The sequence below is a fragment of the Oncorhynchus tshawytscha genome, linkage group LG19, assembly GCF_018296145.1.
Source record: "Oncorhynchus tshawytscha isolate Ot180627B linkage group LG19, Otsh_v2.0, whole genome shotgun sequence".
NCBI lineage: Eukaryota > Metazoa > Chordata > Actinopteri > Salmoniformes > Salmonidae > Oncorhynchus > Oncorhynchus tshawytscha.
In genome coordinates, this window is record NC_056447.1 from 33163586 (window position 1) to 33178270 (window position 14685).

Genomic DNA, 14685 nt, shown 5'->3' on the forward strand with positions numbered 1-14685 from the left:
TGCCAGTGCTGCTGCTAGCAGAATAGTTCGCGCTAATTAACGGTTGTCTGGGTCCATTTCACTTTTGTTTCTTATCAGTATATTTCACCCAGGTGCAATATTTATTGTTTGTACTGTAGTCATATTTCGTTGGTTTGTTGCCCGCTAATGTTCGTTGGCTGACTGGCTTCGTCCTGATCCAGGTGAAGATGAAGCGCTGCGATGCCCTCTGATTTTATATCCCTCAGCTCCGATCTCGACCTTAATTCCCCCAAATCCCTTTACTCTAAAGGTAAGAATTATATAAATGTTATCCCTTGTGGCATAAATGCATTTGAACAGTTTTCCAATTGTTTTTGGACTATGACTGATTAACGGGTAGATAGCTAGCTAGATAACGTTAGCTAGTTGGCTAGCTAGCTAACGTTAGTACAGTTCGTTGGCTAAAGTATCCAGAGAACTGATGCGCGATAGCTAGTTAGCTAATGTGTGCATGATGGACAAACTATAGGGACCAACTAGCATCTAACGTTAGCTAGCAGCAGGAGGCGTGTTGTGTTATTGTTTTCCCTCGGGGCACTCGTTGTGGTTCGGTCCCATGACTATGGGCGGCGTGATATCTAAACGTTTTCTAAGGTTAGGTTCAAGTTGTATAGTAACAAACGTCTCCTCGATGTATTGTTGAATGTGTCACGATGGTTTAGCTAGTTGGCTACATTAGCCACCACGCTCCATTGCCATGTCCCGGTGAACCAAATACCGAGAATCAGACTAGACCAGTTGGCAAGCATTTAGGCGCGTAACAGGTTAAAACCAGGTCATCTGCCTGGTGTGGAATGCGTGAAAGTGCCCCCCTTTTCGTTGTGTGCTTACAACTGTGTGTGTGTTTCTGGTTATACTATCCATGTGGGTACCAGAAGTCCTCACAAGGATAGTTAAACAAAGAAAATTCGGACAAGAGGGGAAATGTCGCAGGTCCCCAAAAGGAAAAATGCGACTTTAGGTTTAAGGGTTAGGAGAAATAGTATTTTGAATGGGAATCAATTGTTTGGTCACATATGTTTGGTCACATAGAATTATATTTAACATGATAGCTAGTTATATTATCAATATTATCTACTTACCTAATCTTATTGGTTTGAATAACATCTAGTCCCCATATTGAAACAATGTAACCCCTTTCGGTCTGAATAACAAAAGTGAATTGCATTTTATTATTGGTATAATAGTAAGGTAGTAAGATAAATGTGAAGCTTGACCTACAAACCAGTTTCTTAGAAACGTCTAATGTCCAAGCCTAGCTGTAGCTTGTGTATCTCTGATTAGGTTACTTGGCCAGCTGATGTGGTGGGTGTTGACTGAGTTATGACTGATGCAAAGCTGCTCCTGTGATAACAGCTATGCACAGGCTTCCTTTTCCTCTGTCACTGCTCAGCCCACTCCTCCTCCAGTCCAGCTGTGTCCGGAACTGATCAAACCCTGCAGGGTTCCAGTCAAAATACCTTCTACAGGTGGAAGATCAGGCTGGTATATGTTGATAGTGGTGTCAACTCCTTGGCATAACTTTATAAAAAAACGAATTATAGACACACTGCTGTCTTGGTGCATGAGTTCTGCTAGTGGTTTTGAACCTCTCGTCTTATTCCTTATTGGCTAGTCATCTAGGACTAAGTTAGGGGCTTGCAGCGAAGGAATGCTACTGTGTGTTTTGAGTTCTGTTTTCTGATCTAGGCCGAACGCAATGTTTGTTTCTTCTTCTTCTTCTGAACTCTCTCTTTCCCCACCATCTACAGATGCCCTGTATATGGACTAGCCTACCTGCTGATACAGTGGTTCAGACACATCTGTCCAGACCCTGTGTGTCGTACACTAATACGGCAGTATATTAAAGGCCCTGGCATGCTAACATGAGCTAGGCATATGGTGCTGCTGTCGAATGTGGTGAGGAGTGTGTACCTTATTTATATGACATTAATTGGCTAAGGAGAATTCATAAATACTTCAAGTGGTTTACTGTAGGTAGATAAAATGTAACCAATAAGGGTTCCATAACTGGCGGCCCACGGGCAGCCCCTGGGGTGGTTTTATTTGACCTCCCAAGTTTAATGAGCACAAAATATACAAATGATTATTTATTGTCATTGTTGGAAATGAGACTGTAAAAACAGTAGGAAATCAGCTCAAAGTGATTTTAATTTAGCAATCTGTTCCCAAGTATTCACACGCATAAAATACGTGATGGGATACAAATGTAAGCAAGGTTTGAAATGATGGTTTTTGTGGTAATTATATTTGTTTGGGGTTCTTGCGGTCAATTTGCAGTTTACAAATGATTTGTAATTATCTTCAGACCATCCGCCCAAAAAACAATCAGCCCGTGGATAGACCTAGGCTGTGCTATCCATGACCTAGTCAGCCTATTGTATTTCAATGTCTGGCTTTGTATTTGCAGTGAGTGCAGACTGCAGAGTGGGTAGGATCTTTGTCTTTTAATCTCATAGAACCAGACGTGTGTCTAAATATTGCATACAAGCTGTAGCTGTGAAGTCTGGCATGCATGATTACCTATGAGTTAAATATGCATGTTAGAAGACTGGGCATTGCTAGAGACTGGTGGATTTTTGGCACCCAGCTTGTGGGCTGGCAGTTGTAACATAAACACATTTCTGTGTCATCAAAGCAAAGGGCCAGCTGCGAGAGAAAAAAATAGTCTGACCGTTGGCTTGGCACAGCTTCAAAGCTAGTGTAATGTGAGCAGTGTGTAGCCAGCCGACAGCATAAGTATGTGGTGAGGTAATCGGATTGTAGTAGGGGAAGTATGCAAGACTTGGCTGACTTGTAGGCCTAGGCTAATAAAAGAGAATTGTTATAATCTAGGCCTATTGCTGTGCTTTTCCCCCCCACATCAAAATCTGTACAAATCACAGTCTTTCTGTTGATTTCTTTCGCTTTATGCAAACATTATGGGGCTTTTGCAAATGTCTAATTTCCATAGCAAATTAGCAGACCCCACCTAGTATGGAGACCTAGAAGGAGAGAAATACTGTGGTATGGAGGAGCGAATGGGTTTAGTGCCTGGGCAATGGGTTTAGTGCCTGGGCAATGGGTTTAGTGCCGGGGCAATGGGTTTAGTGCCGGGGCAATGGGTTTAGTGCCGGGGCAATGGGTTTAGTGCCTGGGCAATGGGTTTAGTGCCTGGGCAATGGGTTTAGTGCCTGGGCAATGGGTTTAGTGCCGGGGCAATGGGTTTAGTGCCGGGGCAATGGGTTTAGTGCCGGGGCAATGGGTTTAGTGCCGGGGCAATGGGTTTTGGTGGAGTGTAGTCTACCTCCAACCACATCAAGTAGGTATCGGTCGGTACTTGTAAAAATGTCCATTCTTTCATGCGTAACTTGTACTTATGGATATTTTTTACACGTATCGACTGATACCGATTCAATGTAGTCAGAGGTAGGCTACACTCTGCCGAAACTCATCGCCTCGGGACTCATCTCCATCGAGAATGGTGGAGTTGAGAATTCTTGGTTAATGTAGGACTAGCCTAAGCCTTTTGGTTTGGTCACTATGCTGCTGGGGTTGACTTATTACAGGCAGATCAGATGACTGCTTGCTAGGCTACATATGCTGGATGGATACGCTGCATATCCACAGCAGATATATCTGTGTCAGGGTGTCACTGTGTTTCTTAGCAACCAGGCGACCTCTCCCTCTTAGTGGTGGTGTTTGGTGCACTTTTAAACCCCCTGATTTCTCTCCTCATCCTCCTCTTCCTCACCAGAGTCTGTGTATGACCTCCTCCCTAAGGAGCTCCAGCTGCAGCCGTCCTCCTCCAAGACAGACACACCCACCATGAGCCAGAAGAGTGGGGGAGAGGCCGGTCCGCCCCCTTCTGCATCCCTGGCCTCAGGTAAGCCCCTCACTCTCAACCCACCAGCCTCACCTAGGATCAGATTACTCTCCTCATAACCTCACCTAGATAATTAGTAGGCAGAACATTAGGCTGACCTTAGATCAGTGTCTAGGGAACAACTCTCCACCCTTCCTGCTGAGTGCCTAGTGGTGGGTGCTAGTGGTGCTCTGTTGTGGGAAATTGAGTCTTCACCTCTGTAGGGCAAATGTAGGCCGTGATTACTGTAGACAGGACAGGTGTGAGAGAGTGGGAATAAATATAGTTTAAATAAAAAGTGAATGAGCATGGCCTTGGTCTATATATTCCTAAAGTCATATTAGGCTTTAGACTACTGTTGCCTGTAATCTGTCGCTCTAGAGTCTATAATCAAAATATAATTAACTGTTTTGTTTTCATTCGTTTGATTTTTCTATGTTTTCATCTCTCTTACATAGGGAGATGTAAATGAATCAAACCCATCACTAGACTGTATTTACTGTCAGTTTCTATTGTTAGTTTTTATTCTCAGATGGTGGGAAGAGGTGAAAACAGCTGGTTATAATTAGCACGGCAATTATCTTGTCCTTTTAGCACTTCTGAATTAGCATGCCTGTCTGGATCTGAACTGCCTGTCTGGTATAGCCTTTCTGTGAAGAAGATAAGATGACGAGCATAAAGAAATATCTCAAGAGATCTTGTATTAGGCCTAGATTAGAACAAAATGATATGTGGTAGTGTCACCTCAGTGAATGGGGTATTAAAACAGAATGTGAAATGGTTTTGAAAATGGCAGAGTACTCATACCCAAGACTAGTAGACCACTTCCTTTTATCACAGGAAGCTGACTGAACTTGGTAGTCTTGTGGCTGCTGTCATTGTGCACAGTAAACCAGAAGTAGGTATAAGTTGACCCTAACCACTGATACAGGCTCCGATATATTCTTAACCCCCTTATTGGTTACTGTTAGGATTGGGGTGTAGGGTAGCCTGTCCCAGATCTATATGTGTTTTAGCCAACTCCTCTGACTCTCCTTGTCATGCCATACATGTGCCAGGCTAGGGTAATCTGATCCTAGATCTGTGGTTACAGGCATCTTCTACCTCAAGCTCAGTTTTCCAAGTCTAGCTTGGGACCTGTCATCGCACTAGCTTTTCACACCAAACATATCTGCCACAGCTGTACTGAAGCACAACAAATCTATGAAGAGACAACTTAAAAAGTTATATCCTCACAACAGTTTTTCATTGATTTAATTTGCGGATTGGCAGGAATTTCAGTCATGACTGATCAGCTCTTGTTGCTCATTGGCTGTCTCATTTGTATTGCAGGAAGTTTCCTCCCTCTGAGGCAGGGGGTGGCTGCATATAAAATGGCCTGCAGGTCACTGCTCCATAGGTCAGAGCCTTGTTTATTCTGTTGCCATGGCTACGCTCAGTCCAAACCCAATCCTCCAATTGGCATGTTCAGACCATTGTATAGGCCTAAGACTGTATGCACAAACTGCTCTAGCCTCACTCTACATTTAATTTGGCACCGCATCTTTAGTTTGCAAATTTGTCTGTTAAGAGGAAAGTCTTACTGACCAGATTTAGCTGTTTTTTGTTTCTGGCAATGTGTATGTAACAATTTTAGAAGCTTGCTTTAGTTTTTTGTAAACAAAGCATGTCAGTTTTGTCACGTTGATTTTTAAAGAGCAAGTTGTAGTAGGAAGTAAACATTCCAATGGGGGAAACATGGGGCCTATTTGTACCATTCTCAACTTTAACTTCAGAAAATTTGATCAACACCAGAGAGCTCTGGCATGCACAGTGAGGGAATGTAGCCACACACAAAACATCCTCAAATGAATTTAGAGTTGGGAAGAAGGACATTTTTAGATAAATCATGGCCAAATTAAGCTGTTTGAATGGGACTGCTAGCCTGCCTTGTATTGACATCTGTACTAACAATGCCATCTTCCACACTCCAGATGCCGCCTCCTCCACTTCCAGCCCTTCTCCATCCTCCTCTCAAGACATGGGAGACCCCTGCACCACTGGACCCAGACCCAGCACAGCCCCCTCTACCTCAGCCATGGAACAGCCCCAGCCCCCCCTCCTCCTCCACCATCTCAGCAGTGCCCCTAGAGAGGGTTCCGGAGACCCAGTGGTTTCAGAGATGCAGGGGGTAGAGGGAGCTCTGTCTACCCTTGGAGGTGGATGCTGCAGTGGGACCAGCTCTGGAACAGGAGGAGGAGACCCAGGAGCAGGGGGGGTGGGAGCCCAGCAGCAGCCCCAGAACACCCCCTCTAAGCGGAGGCCAGTGCTGAGCATCTCTCCCCCTCCAGAGGACCTATTTGATGACAGCAATATGTCCTGCCAGGAGGATCCAGCCCCGGCTGGGCCAGCAGGGCCAGACTCAGAACACAGCAGCAGCATCTGGGCCGACGACTCAGCCTCCAACTTCAGCCTGATCAGCTCCAGCTCCTACAACGACAACACAGAGGTCCCCCGCAAATCCCGTAAACGCACCCCCCGCCAGCGGCCCGGGCCCAAGCCTGCACCCCCAGAGGACAGCATGGACGTGTTTGATGCAGACAGTGCCAAGGCCCCACACTTTGTTCTGTCTCAGCTGGGACCAGACAAGGCCAGCCCCAAGCCCAGGTAGGTTGAATAGAATGCTAGTCCCAATACAACGGCAGAAGTCTTACCAGACTTGATACATATCAATCAAGCATAGTTTATTAAAAATAGATGCATACAAACAAATATAAGAACATGTTTCAGTTTAATACAATACACAAGAAAACAAGATGTGTGTGTGTGTGTATATATATATATATATATATACACACACACACACCTCTATCTCTCCGCAAAAAAAGAAATGTCCCTTTTTCAGTACCCTGTCTCAAGGTAATTCATTAAAATCCAAATAACTTTACAGATCTTCATTGTAAAGGGTTTAAACACTGTTTCCCATGCTTGTTCAATGAACCATAATAAAATTAATGAACATGCACCTGTGGAACGGTCATTAAGATACTAACAGCTTACTGACGGTAGGCGATTATGGTCACAGTTATGAAAACTTAGCACAATTTAAAAAAACTTTCTACTGACTGAAATACAGGGTCCCTGCTGATCTGTGTGATCGTGCCTTGGGCATGCTGCAAGGAGGCATGGGGACTGCAGATGTGACCAGGGCAATAAATTGCAATGTCCGTACTGTGAGACGCCTAAAACAGGGAGACGGGACAAACAGCTGATCGCAGTCGCAGACCACGTGTAACAACACCTGCACAGGATCGGTACAGCCGAACATCACACCTGCGGGACAGGTACAGGATGGCAACAACAACTGCCCGAGTTTCACCAGGAATGCACAATCCCTCCATCCAGTGCTCAGACTGTCCGCAATAGACTGAGAGAAGCTGGACTGAGGCCTTGTAGGCCTGTTGTAAGGCAGTTCCTCAGCAGACATCACTGGCAACAATTTCGCCTATGGGCACAAACCCACCATCGCTGGACCAGACAGGACTGGCAAAAAGTGCCCTTCACTGACGAGTCGCGGTTTTGTCTCACCAGTGGTGATGGTCGGATTTGCGTTTATCGTCGAAGGAATGAGCATTACACAGAGGCCTGTACTCTGGAGCGGGATCGATTTGGAGGTGGAGGGTCCATCATGGTCTGGGGCGGTGTGTCACAGCATCATTGGACTGAGCTTGTTGTCATTGCAGGCAATCTCAACGCTGTGCGTTACAGGGAAGACATCTTCCTCCCTCATGTGGTACCCTTCCTGCAGGCTCATCCTGACATGCCCCTCCAGCACGGCCAGGCACGACTCGAACACCATCATTAAATTTGCCGATGAGACAACAGTGGTAGTTGGCCTGATCACCAACAACGAGACGACCTCCCTGTAGGCTAAGACAAAGGAGATGATTGTGGACTACAGGGAGAAGAGGACCGAGCACGCCCCCATTCTCATCGACAGGGCTGCAGTGTTGCAGGTTGAGAGCTTCAAGTTCCTTGGTGTCCACATCACCAACAAACTAACATGGTCCAAGCACACCACGACAGTCATGAAGCGGGCACGACAAAGCCTATTCCCCCTCAGGAGACTGAAAAGATTTGGCATGGGTCCTCAGATCCTCTAAAGGTTTTACAGCTGCACCATCGAGAGTATTCTTACTGGTTGCATCACTGCCTGGTATGGCAACTGCTCAGCCTCCGACCGTAAGGCACTACAGAGGGTAGTGCGAATGGCCCAGTACATCACTGGGGCCAAGCTTCCTGCCATCCAGGACCTCTATACCAGGTGGTGTCAGAGGAAGGCCCTGAAAATTGTCGAAGACTCCAGCCACCCTAGTCATAGACTGTTCTCTCTGCTTCCACACGGCAAGCGGTACCGGAGCACCAGGTCTTGGTCCAAGAGGCTTCTAAACGGCGTCCAAGCCATAAGACTCCTGAACATCTAATCAAATGGCAACCCAGACTATTTACATTGCCCCTCCCCTCTCCACACCACTGCCTCTCTGTTGTCATCTATGTATAGTCACTTCAATGAACTCTACCTACATGTACATACTACCTCAACTAATGGACGGTGCAGTTTTTGCTACTGCATTGTCGGTTAGGGGCTCGTAAGTAAGCATTTCACTAAGTCTACACCTGTTGTATTCGGGGGATGTGGCGAATAAAATTTGATGGAACTTGTTCAGTTTGTCTGTTATGTTATTTCCATACAAATATGTACACGTTAAGTTTGCTGAAAATTAACACAGTTGACAGTGAGAGGACGTTTATTTTTTTTGCTGAGTTCATATAGATGTATAGTATCAGTCAAAAGTTTGAATACACCTACTCATTCCATGTTTTTTCTTTATTTGTACTATTTTGTACATTGGAGAATAATAGACATCAACTATGAAAACACATTTGGAATCATGTAGTAACCAAAAAAAGTATTAAACAAAGCTGTCATCAAGGCAAAGAAGCCACCCTTTGCCTTGATGACAGCTTTGCACAGTCTTGGCATTCTCTCAACCAGCTTCACCTGGAATGCTTTTCCAACGATCTTGAAGGAGGTCCCACATGTGTTGAGCACTTGTTGGCTGCTTGTCCTTCACTCTGCGGTCCAACTCATCTCAATTGGGTTGAGGTCGGGTGATTGTGGAGGCCAGGTCATCTGATGCAGCGCTCCATCACCCTCCTTGGTCAAATAGCCCTTACCCAGCCTGGAGGTGTGTACCAGTCTTGGAATTGTGTCAACTCGCTACCCAACTCGCTTTACTTGTGACATATTGTTAAATGCACTAAAGAGGGACAATGGGTACATATTGAAGATGCACGTGCTCATCCCCAGAATCCCATCAAGGATGTTCTTGTCCCATCGCGCTCTAGCGACTCCTGGGTTGTGTTTAGGAGGACAGACGGCTCTCGACCTTCGCCTCTCCCGAGTCCGTACGGTAGTTTCAGCAATGGGACAAGACTGTAACTACCAATTGGATACCACGAAATTGGGGAGAAAAAAGGGGTAAAATAAAAAATATTTTGGACTGAACAAAAATATAAATGCAACATGTAACGTGTTGGTCCCATGAAAAAAAATTAAAAAGCTGATCCCAGAAATGCTCCATATGCACAAAAAGCGTGTTTCTCAAAGAATGTTTTGTTTACACCCCTGTTTGTGAGCATTTCTCCTTTGCCAAGATAATCCATCCACCTGACAGTGTCAAGAAGCTGATTAAACAGCATGATCATTACACAGGTGCACCTTGTGCTGGGGAGAATAAAAGGCCACTCTAAGATGTTATGTTTTGTCATGACACCGATGTCTCAAGTTTTGAGGGAGCTTGCAATTGGTATGCTGACTGCAGGAATGTCCACCAGAGCTGTTGCCAGATCATTTTATGTTAATTACTCTACCAAGTGGCCTCCAACATCATTTTAGAGAATTTGACAGTGTCTCCAACCGGCCTCACAACCGCAGACCATATGTAACCACACCAGCCCAGGACCTCCACATCCGGCTTCTTCACCTGCGGGATCGTCTGAGACCAGCCACCTGTAGAGCTGATGTAACTGTGGGTTTGCACAAACTGTCAGAAACCATCTCAGGGAAGCTCATTTGAGTGCTTGTCGTCCTCACCAGGTTCTTGACCTGACTGCAGTTCGGTACCGTAACCGACTTCAGTGGGCAAATGCTCACCTTCGGTGGCTACTGGCATGCTGGAGAAGTTTGCTCTTCACAGATAAATCACGGTTTCAACTGTACTGGGCAGATGGCAGACAGTGTATTGTGTCGTGTGGGTGAGCCCCGTGGTGGGGTTATGGTTTAGGCATGCATAAGTTACGGACTAAAATAATAGCATTTTATTGGTGGCAATTTGAATGCACAGAGATTCCTCCATCACCATGTTTCAGCATGATAATGCACGGCTCCATTAGAAGAGTGAGAACATTCCAAAGGCTACAATCAACAGCCTGATCAACTCTATTCCGAAGGAGATGTGAGACAAATGGTGGTCACACCAGATACAGACATGTTTTCGGATCCATGTCCCTACTTGTGTTTTTTTTAAGGTATCTGTGACCAACAGATATATCTGTGTTCCCAGTCATGTGAAATCCATAGATTAGGGCTTAATGAATTTATTTGTGTTGCGTGTTCTCCAGTTCTCTGGAGGCTGGGTGCCTGCTGAAGGGATGTCTTCTGTCAGGTCAGTACCCCCAGAAGAGTGAGGGTAAGGAGCTGAAGATCCTGTTGCAGCCAGAGACCCAGCACCGGGCACGCTACCTGACCGAGGGCAGCCGCGGCTCTGTCAAAGACCGCACCCAACAGGGCTTCCCCACGGTCAAGGTGAGACGCTTTCTTTTTCCAACCATATTAAATAAACCATATGAGTCATTAGGTTGATTTGTCTGTTAAGCTGTGTTGCACTCTCAACTCTACTCACCATCTTCTCTCTCCAGTTGGAGGGTGTCAGTGAGCCGGTGGTGCTGCAGGTGTTTGTGGCCAGTGACACAGGCAGAGTGAAGCCTCATGGGTTCTACCAGGCCTGCAGGGTGACAGGCCGAAATACCAAAGCCTGCAAAGAAGTGGACATCGAGGGAACCACTGTCATAGAGGTCCCCCTGGAGCCCAGCAACGCCATGTCACTGGCGTAAGGGACTCATTAATCGAGTTAATGAAAATTGATGCGTTGTTGAAATATCAGCATGTTACTGTGTGTTTGTTTCACCATCTGAACATTTTGTAACATTGAATCTTGACAGGGTTGACTGTGTGGGAATCCTGAAGCTGCGTAACGCGGACGTGGAGGCTCGTATTGGGGTTGCCGGGTCCAAGAAGAAGAGCACCCGGGCCAGGCTGGCCTTTAGAGTCAACATCCCCCATGCTGATGGGTCTGTCCTTACCCTGCAGACCACCTCCTCACCCATCCTCTGCAGTGAGTCAACTACCACCGTATTCATACAAATACAAATAACTACTGGGTATCCAGACTTTAAAGTAAATTTGGATGTATATGTGCTTGTTTGATGTTCATTCAATGCAGTGTGTTCATGTCGGGCTGGAACAAAAGCTGACACAACACGTAGCTCCAATAGTAGGGTTTTGTGGACCGCAATTATTCATACTCTGCTGTGTCCTTCCCCAGCCCAGCCGGCAGGGGTGCCAGAGATCCTGAAGAAGAGTCTCCACAGCTGTTCAGTGAGAGGAGGAGAGGAGCTCTTCATCATAGGGAAGAACTTCCTCAAAGGAACCAAGGTCATATTCCAGGAGAACCCAGCAGGTACCAGTACTAACCTGCCTGTCTTCTTCCTTTCTTTCCTGTCCTCTTTTCCCTTTCCTCATATCCCTTTCTGTGATGTCTCCTCATTGAGTGGCTTTAAAAATCTCTCTCTATATATATATATTGATAAAACATTGATTCGTTTCCAGATGATAACTTGTGGCAGGCCGAGGCAGAGATTGACATGGAGCTGTTCCATCAGGTAGCCCATTGATATCATTGCATGAGAGATGCATACGGATCATGAGCTGACTTTGTCCTAATGATGATGTTGTTTCCTCTAGAATCATGTGATAGTGAAGGTTCCTCCCTACCACAACCTGTCTGTCTCCTCTCCTGTCTCTGTGGGCGTCTACATCATGACCAATGCCGGGAGGTCACATGACATACAGCCCTTCACATATACACCAGACTCAGGTGTGCCCTGCTATGAAAGGAGTGATGAAGGGTTCACTAAGGCTCCCTCTATGGTATACAAGGCGTGTGTTTCTTTCTCTTGGTCAACCTGCTTTTTTGTTCTGTCCCACACCAGAGCACTCCCTGGACGTGTCTGTGAAGACAGAGGGGTCTTCTCTGGCTAAGGCCTGCACCTTCCAGGACCAGATCAAGTCTCTGGCCTCTGACCCTGCCCAGTCTGCTGGTGAACTGGTCAAACGACAGGAGGTCACCCCTATGGAGGTCTCCAGCAATCCCCCATCCACAGCACTCTTCAAGGTAGGAGAAATATACCGGTTATGTTTATCCCAGGATCCTTGATTGTACATTTAGATCAGGTGGTTTGGCTGGGACGTCACACTTCAGTTGTATCAATAAAAGAAGACATCGGGATCCAGAGTCATTGGGCAAATTGTAGGGAAGTGTGTAGACTCTAGAAAATATTTAATTCCTCTCTTTTTGTCTCCTTCCTTTAGCCGTCATCTGACACCCTCGTCTCGGTCCAGCAAACCCTGGAGCTGAGCTCCAGCACCCCGCCTAGCACTGAGTCCTTCCCCAGCCCCATGCCTCTCCAGCCTGGGGAGGTTGACTTCCCCCAGTCCCCAGTCTTCCCCTCCCTGGAGCCCCTCTGCACCATCCAGAAGCAGGACATCGCCCCCACCACCTCCTTCCCTGTCTCTAGCGACAACACCACCCTCCCCCCTGTCCCCCCAGAGGTACCCCAGCAGTTCCTCCGGGACCCCCAGGAGAGCCTGCCTCAAGATTCCTCTAACCCCAGCAGTGAGGTGGTGGTAGTGGGCATGTCCCAGATGGCACCCCACTCCCAGTCCCAGCTCCCCCTGTTCCCCCAGGACGGGGTGGCACAGCTGGAGAGGGCAGTAAGGGAGCTCCAGGCAGGGGGAAGTGACCTGGTACAACAGGTTATGGAGGCAGCAGTGGCTCAACAGCAGCTCAACTCAGTGTTGTACAGCCCCACACCCTCCACTGACTCACTGCAGCAACACGTACAGGACACCATGAACAGCCTGAGACTGGGGGGAGCTGAGGGCTCTCTGGCCACACAACACCTACAGATACAACAGCAACAACAGCAGATCCTTGGCAACATGCATCAACAGCAGCAGCAGTTACATCAACAGCAAGTCCTTGGCAACATACAGCTACAACAGCAATTATTATTACAGCCACAGGATCAACAACTGCAGCAACAGATACTGGGTAACCTACAACAACATCAACAGTTTCAACAGCAGCAGCAGGTACTTGGCAACATACAGCTACATGATCATCAACAACTTCAGCAGCAGCAACAAGTACTGGACAACCTACAACATCAAAACCAAGCACTAGGCAACCTGCAACAGCACCAGCTACATCAGCAACAGTTACAACAGCAGCTCCAGACGGAGTTCCTCCAGCCCCAGATCCACTCCTCATCTCAGCCCCAGCAGCAGCAGCAGCCTGTGTCTCTCCTCCAGCAGACTGGGGAGCTGCTCACCATCCAGACCTCCAGCTTCCCCCAGGAGCCCCCCTCCCACTCCTCTCCTCCCCAGCAGCTCTTCCAGTCCCCCAGGCCTCTGTCAGAGACTTCCAGCCCCCAGCACCAGGCAGCCCTGCTGCAGAACACTCTGACTGTGCTGACCAGTGGTAGCCTCAGTCAGGAGCAGCAGGCCACAGGGTCCACACTGTTCCTTTCTCCCAACACCCTCTCTAACCAGGGTAGTCAACAGCAGCTAGCGTTCCTGTCCTCCATGGAGACATCAGCCTGTGAGCCCCAGACGATGTCAATGTTCCAGGCCCAGCAGCAGCAGAGCACCCCCATGGACCATCAGCAGACACAACTACAGCAAACCCAGCAGCTTCCCATGGCTCAGCAGAGCTCCTTGTTCCAGACTAGCATTCTGCCCCCCAGCCAGCACCCTCAGCCCCAGCCCACCGGCCTCCTTCTCTGCACCGCCTCCCTCAAACCCCAGGCTCTTCCCCCAGCCCTCCTCTTTAGTACCCAGGCCCAGGGCCCCTCCATGGGCAACAACAGCACCCCTTGCCCCCAGGACACCCCTGCTTCCCTCTTGTTCTCCCAGCCCACCATGGTGGGGGTCAGGGTTGAGGTAGGCCAGACGGACCCAGTGGAGCCCATGTTATTCCAGGACCAGAGCTCCTCTGTAGGGGGGACCCCTGCCTCCAGAAATACTCCTCCGCAGGGTCTGTTCCAGGGGCCGCAACCTATGCAGGTGGGCTCCAGCTCAGTTAATGGCCCTCCCAGCCACCAGGTGGATCTGTTCCTGCCACAGGGTTCTCTTTCTGGTCTGCAGGGCAGCATGGCTACACAGGAACTAGGAAACCAGGCTGCAGCAGGGGAAACTATCTTTGTAATGCAGAGTGGGCTGGGGGTTGTGGGACTGCAAAGTACCACATCCTCCCCTGGTAAGAGACCCCCAGAGCAGCTGTTCCAGACGGGAGTGAGCGGGAACGTTGGCCAGCCAGGAGGACAACCCAACCTGTTTGTGTTTGGCCTCCAGAACGGTGAGACTGCTTTACCTTACAGGATCAGTACTTTACCTGACAGGATCAGTACTCCGCATGGACAATAGTAGAGGAATATTT

The 14685-nt window shown here is 47.8% G+C and overlaps 1 protein-coding gene across 1 annotated transcript in view; it reads left to right on the forward strand.

The window, feature by feature from the left end:
- nfat5a (nuclear factor of activated T cells 5a) overlaps positions 1–14685 on the forward strand; it is an 18863-nt gene continuing 4178 nt past the window's right edge. Inside the window, exons 1-11 of the mRNA XM_024379644.2 lie at positions 1–271; positions 3758–3886; positions 5839–6511; positions 10529–10712; positions 10826–11016; positions 11129–11301; positions 11512–11646; positions 11796–11848; positions 11931–12063; positions 12179–12360; positions 12558–14604. Coding sequence (XP_024235412.1) covers positions 202–271; positions 3758–3886; positions 5839–6511; positions 10529–10712; positions 10826–11016; positions 11129–11301; positions 11512–11646; positions 11796–11848; positions 11931–12063; positions 12179–12360; positions 12558–14604 — 3970 coding nt within the window. The 5' untranslated portion in view covers positions 1–201. The remainder of the gene's footprint in view (positions 272–3757; positions 3887–5838; positions 6512–10528; positions 10713–10825; positions 11017–11128; positions 11302–11511; positions 11647–11795; positions 11849–11930; positions 12064–12178; positions 12361–12557; positions 14605–14685) is intronic.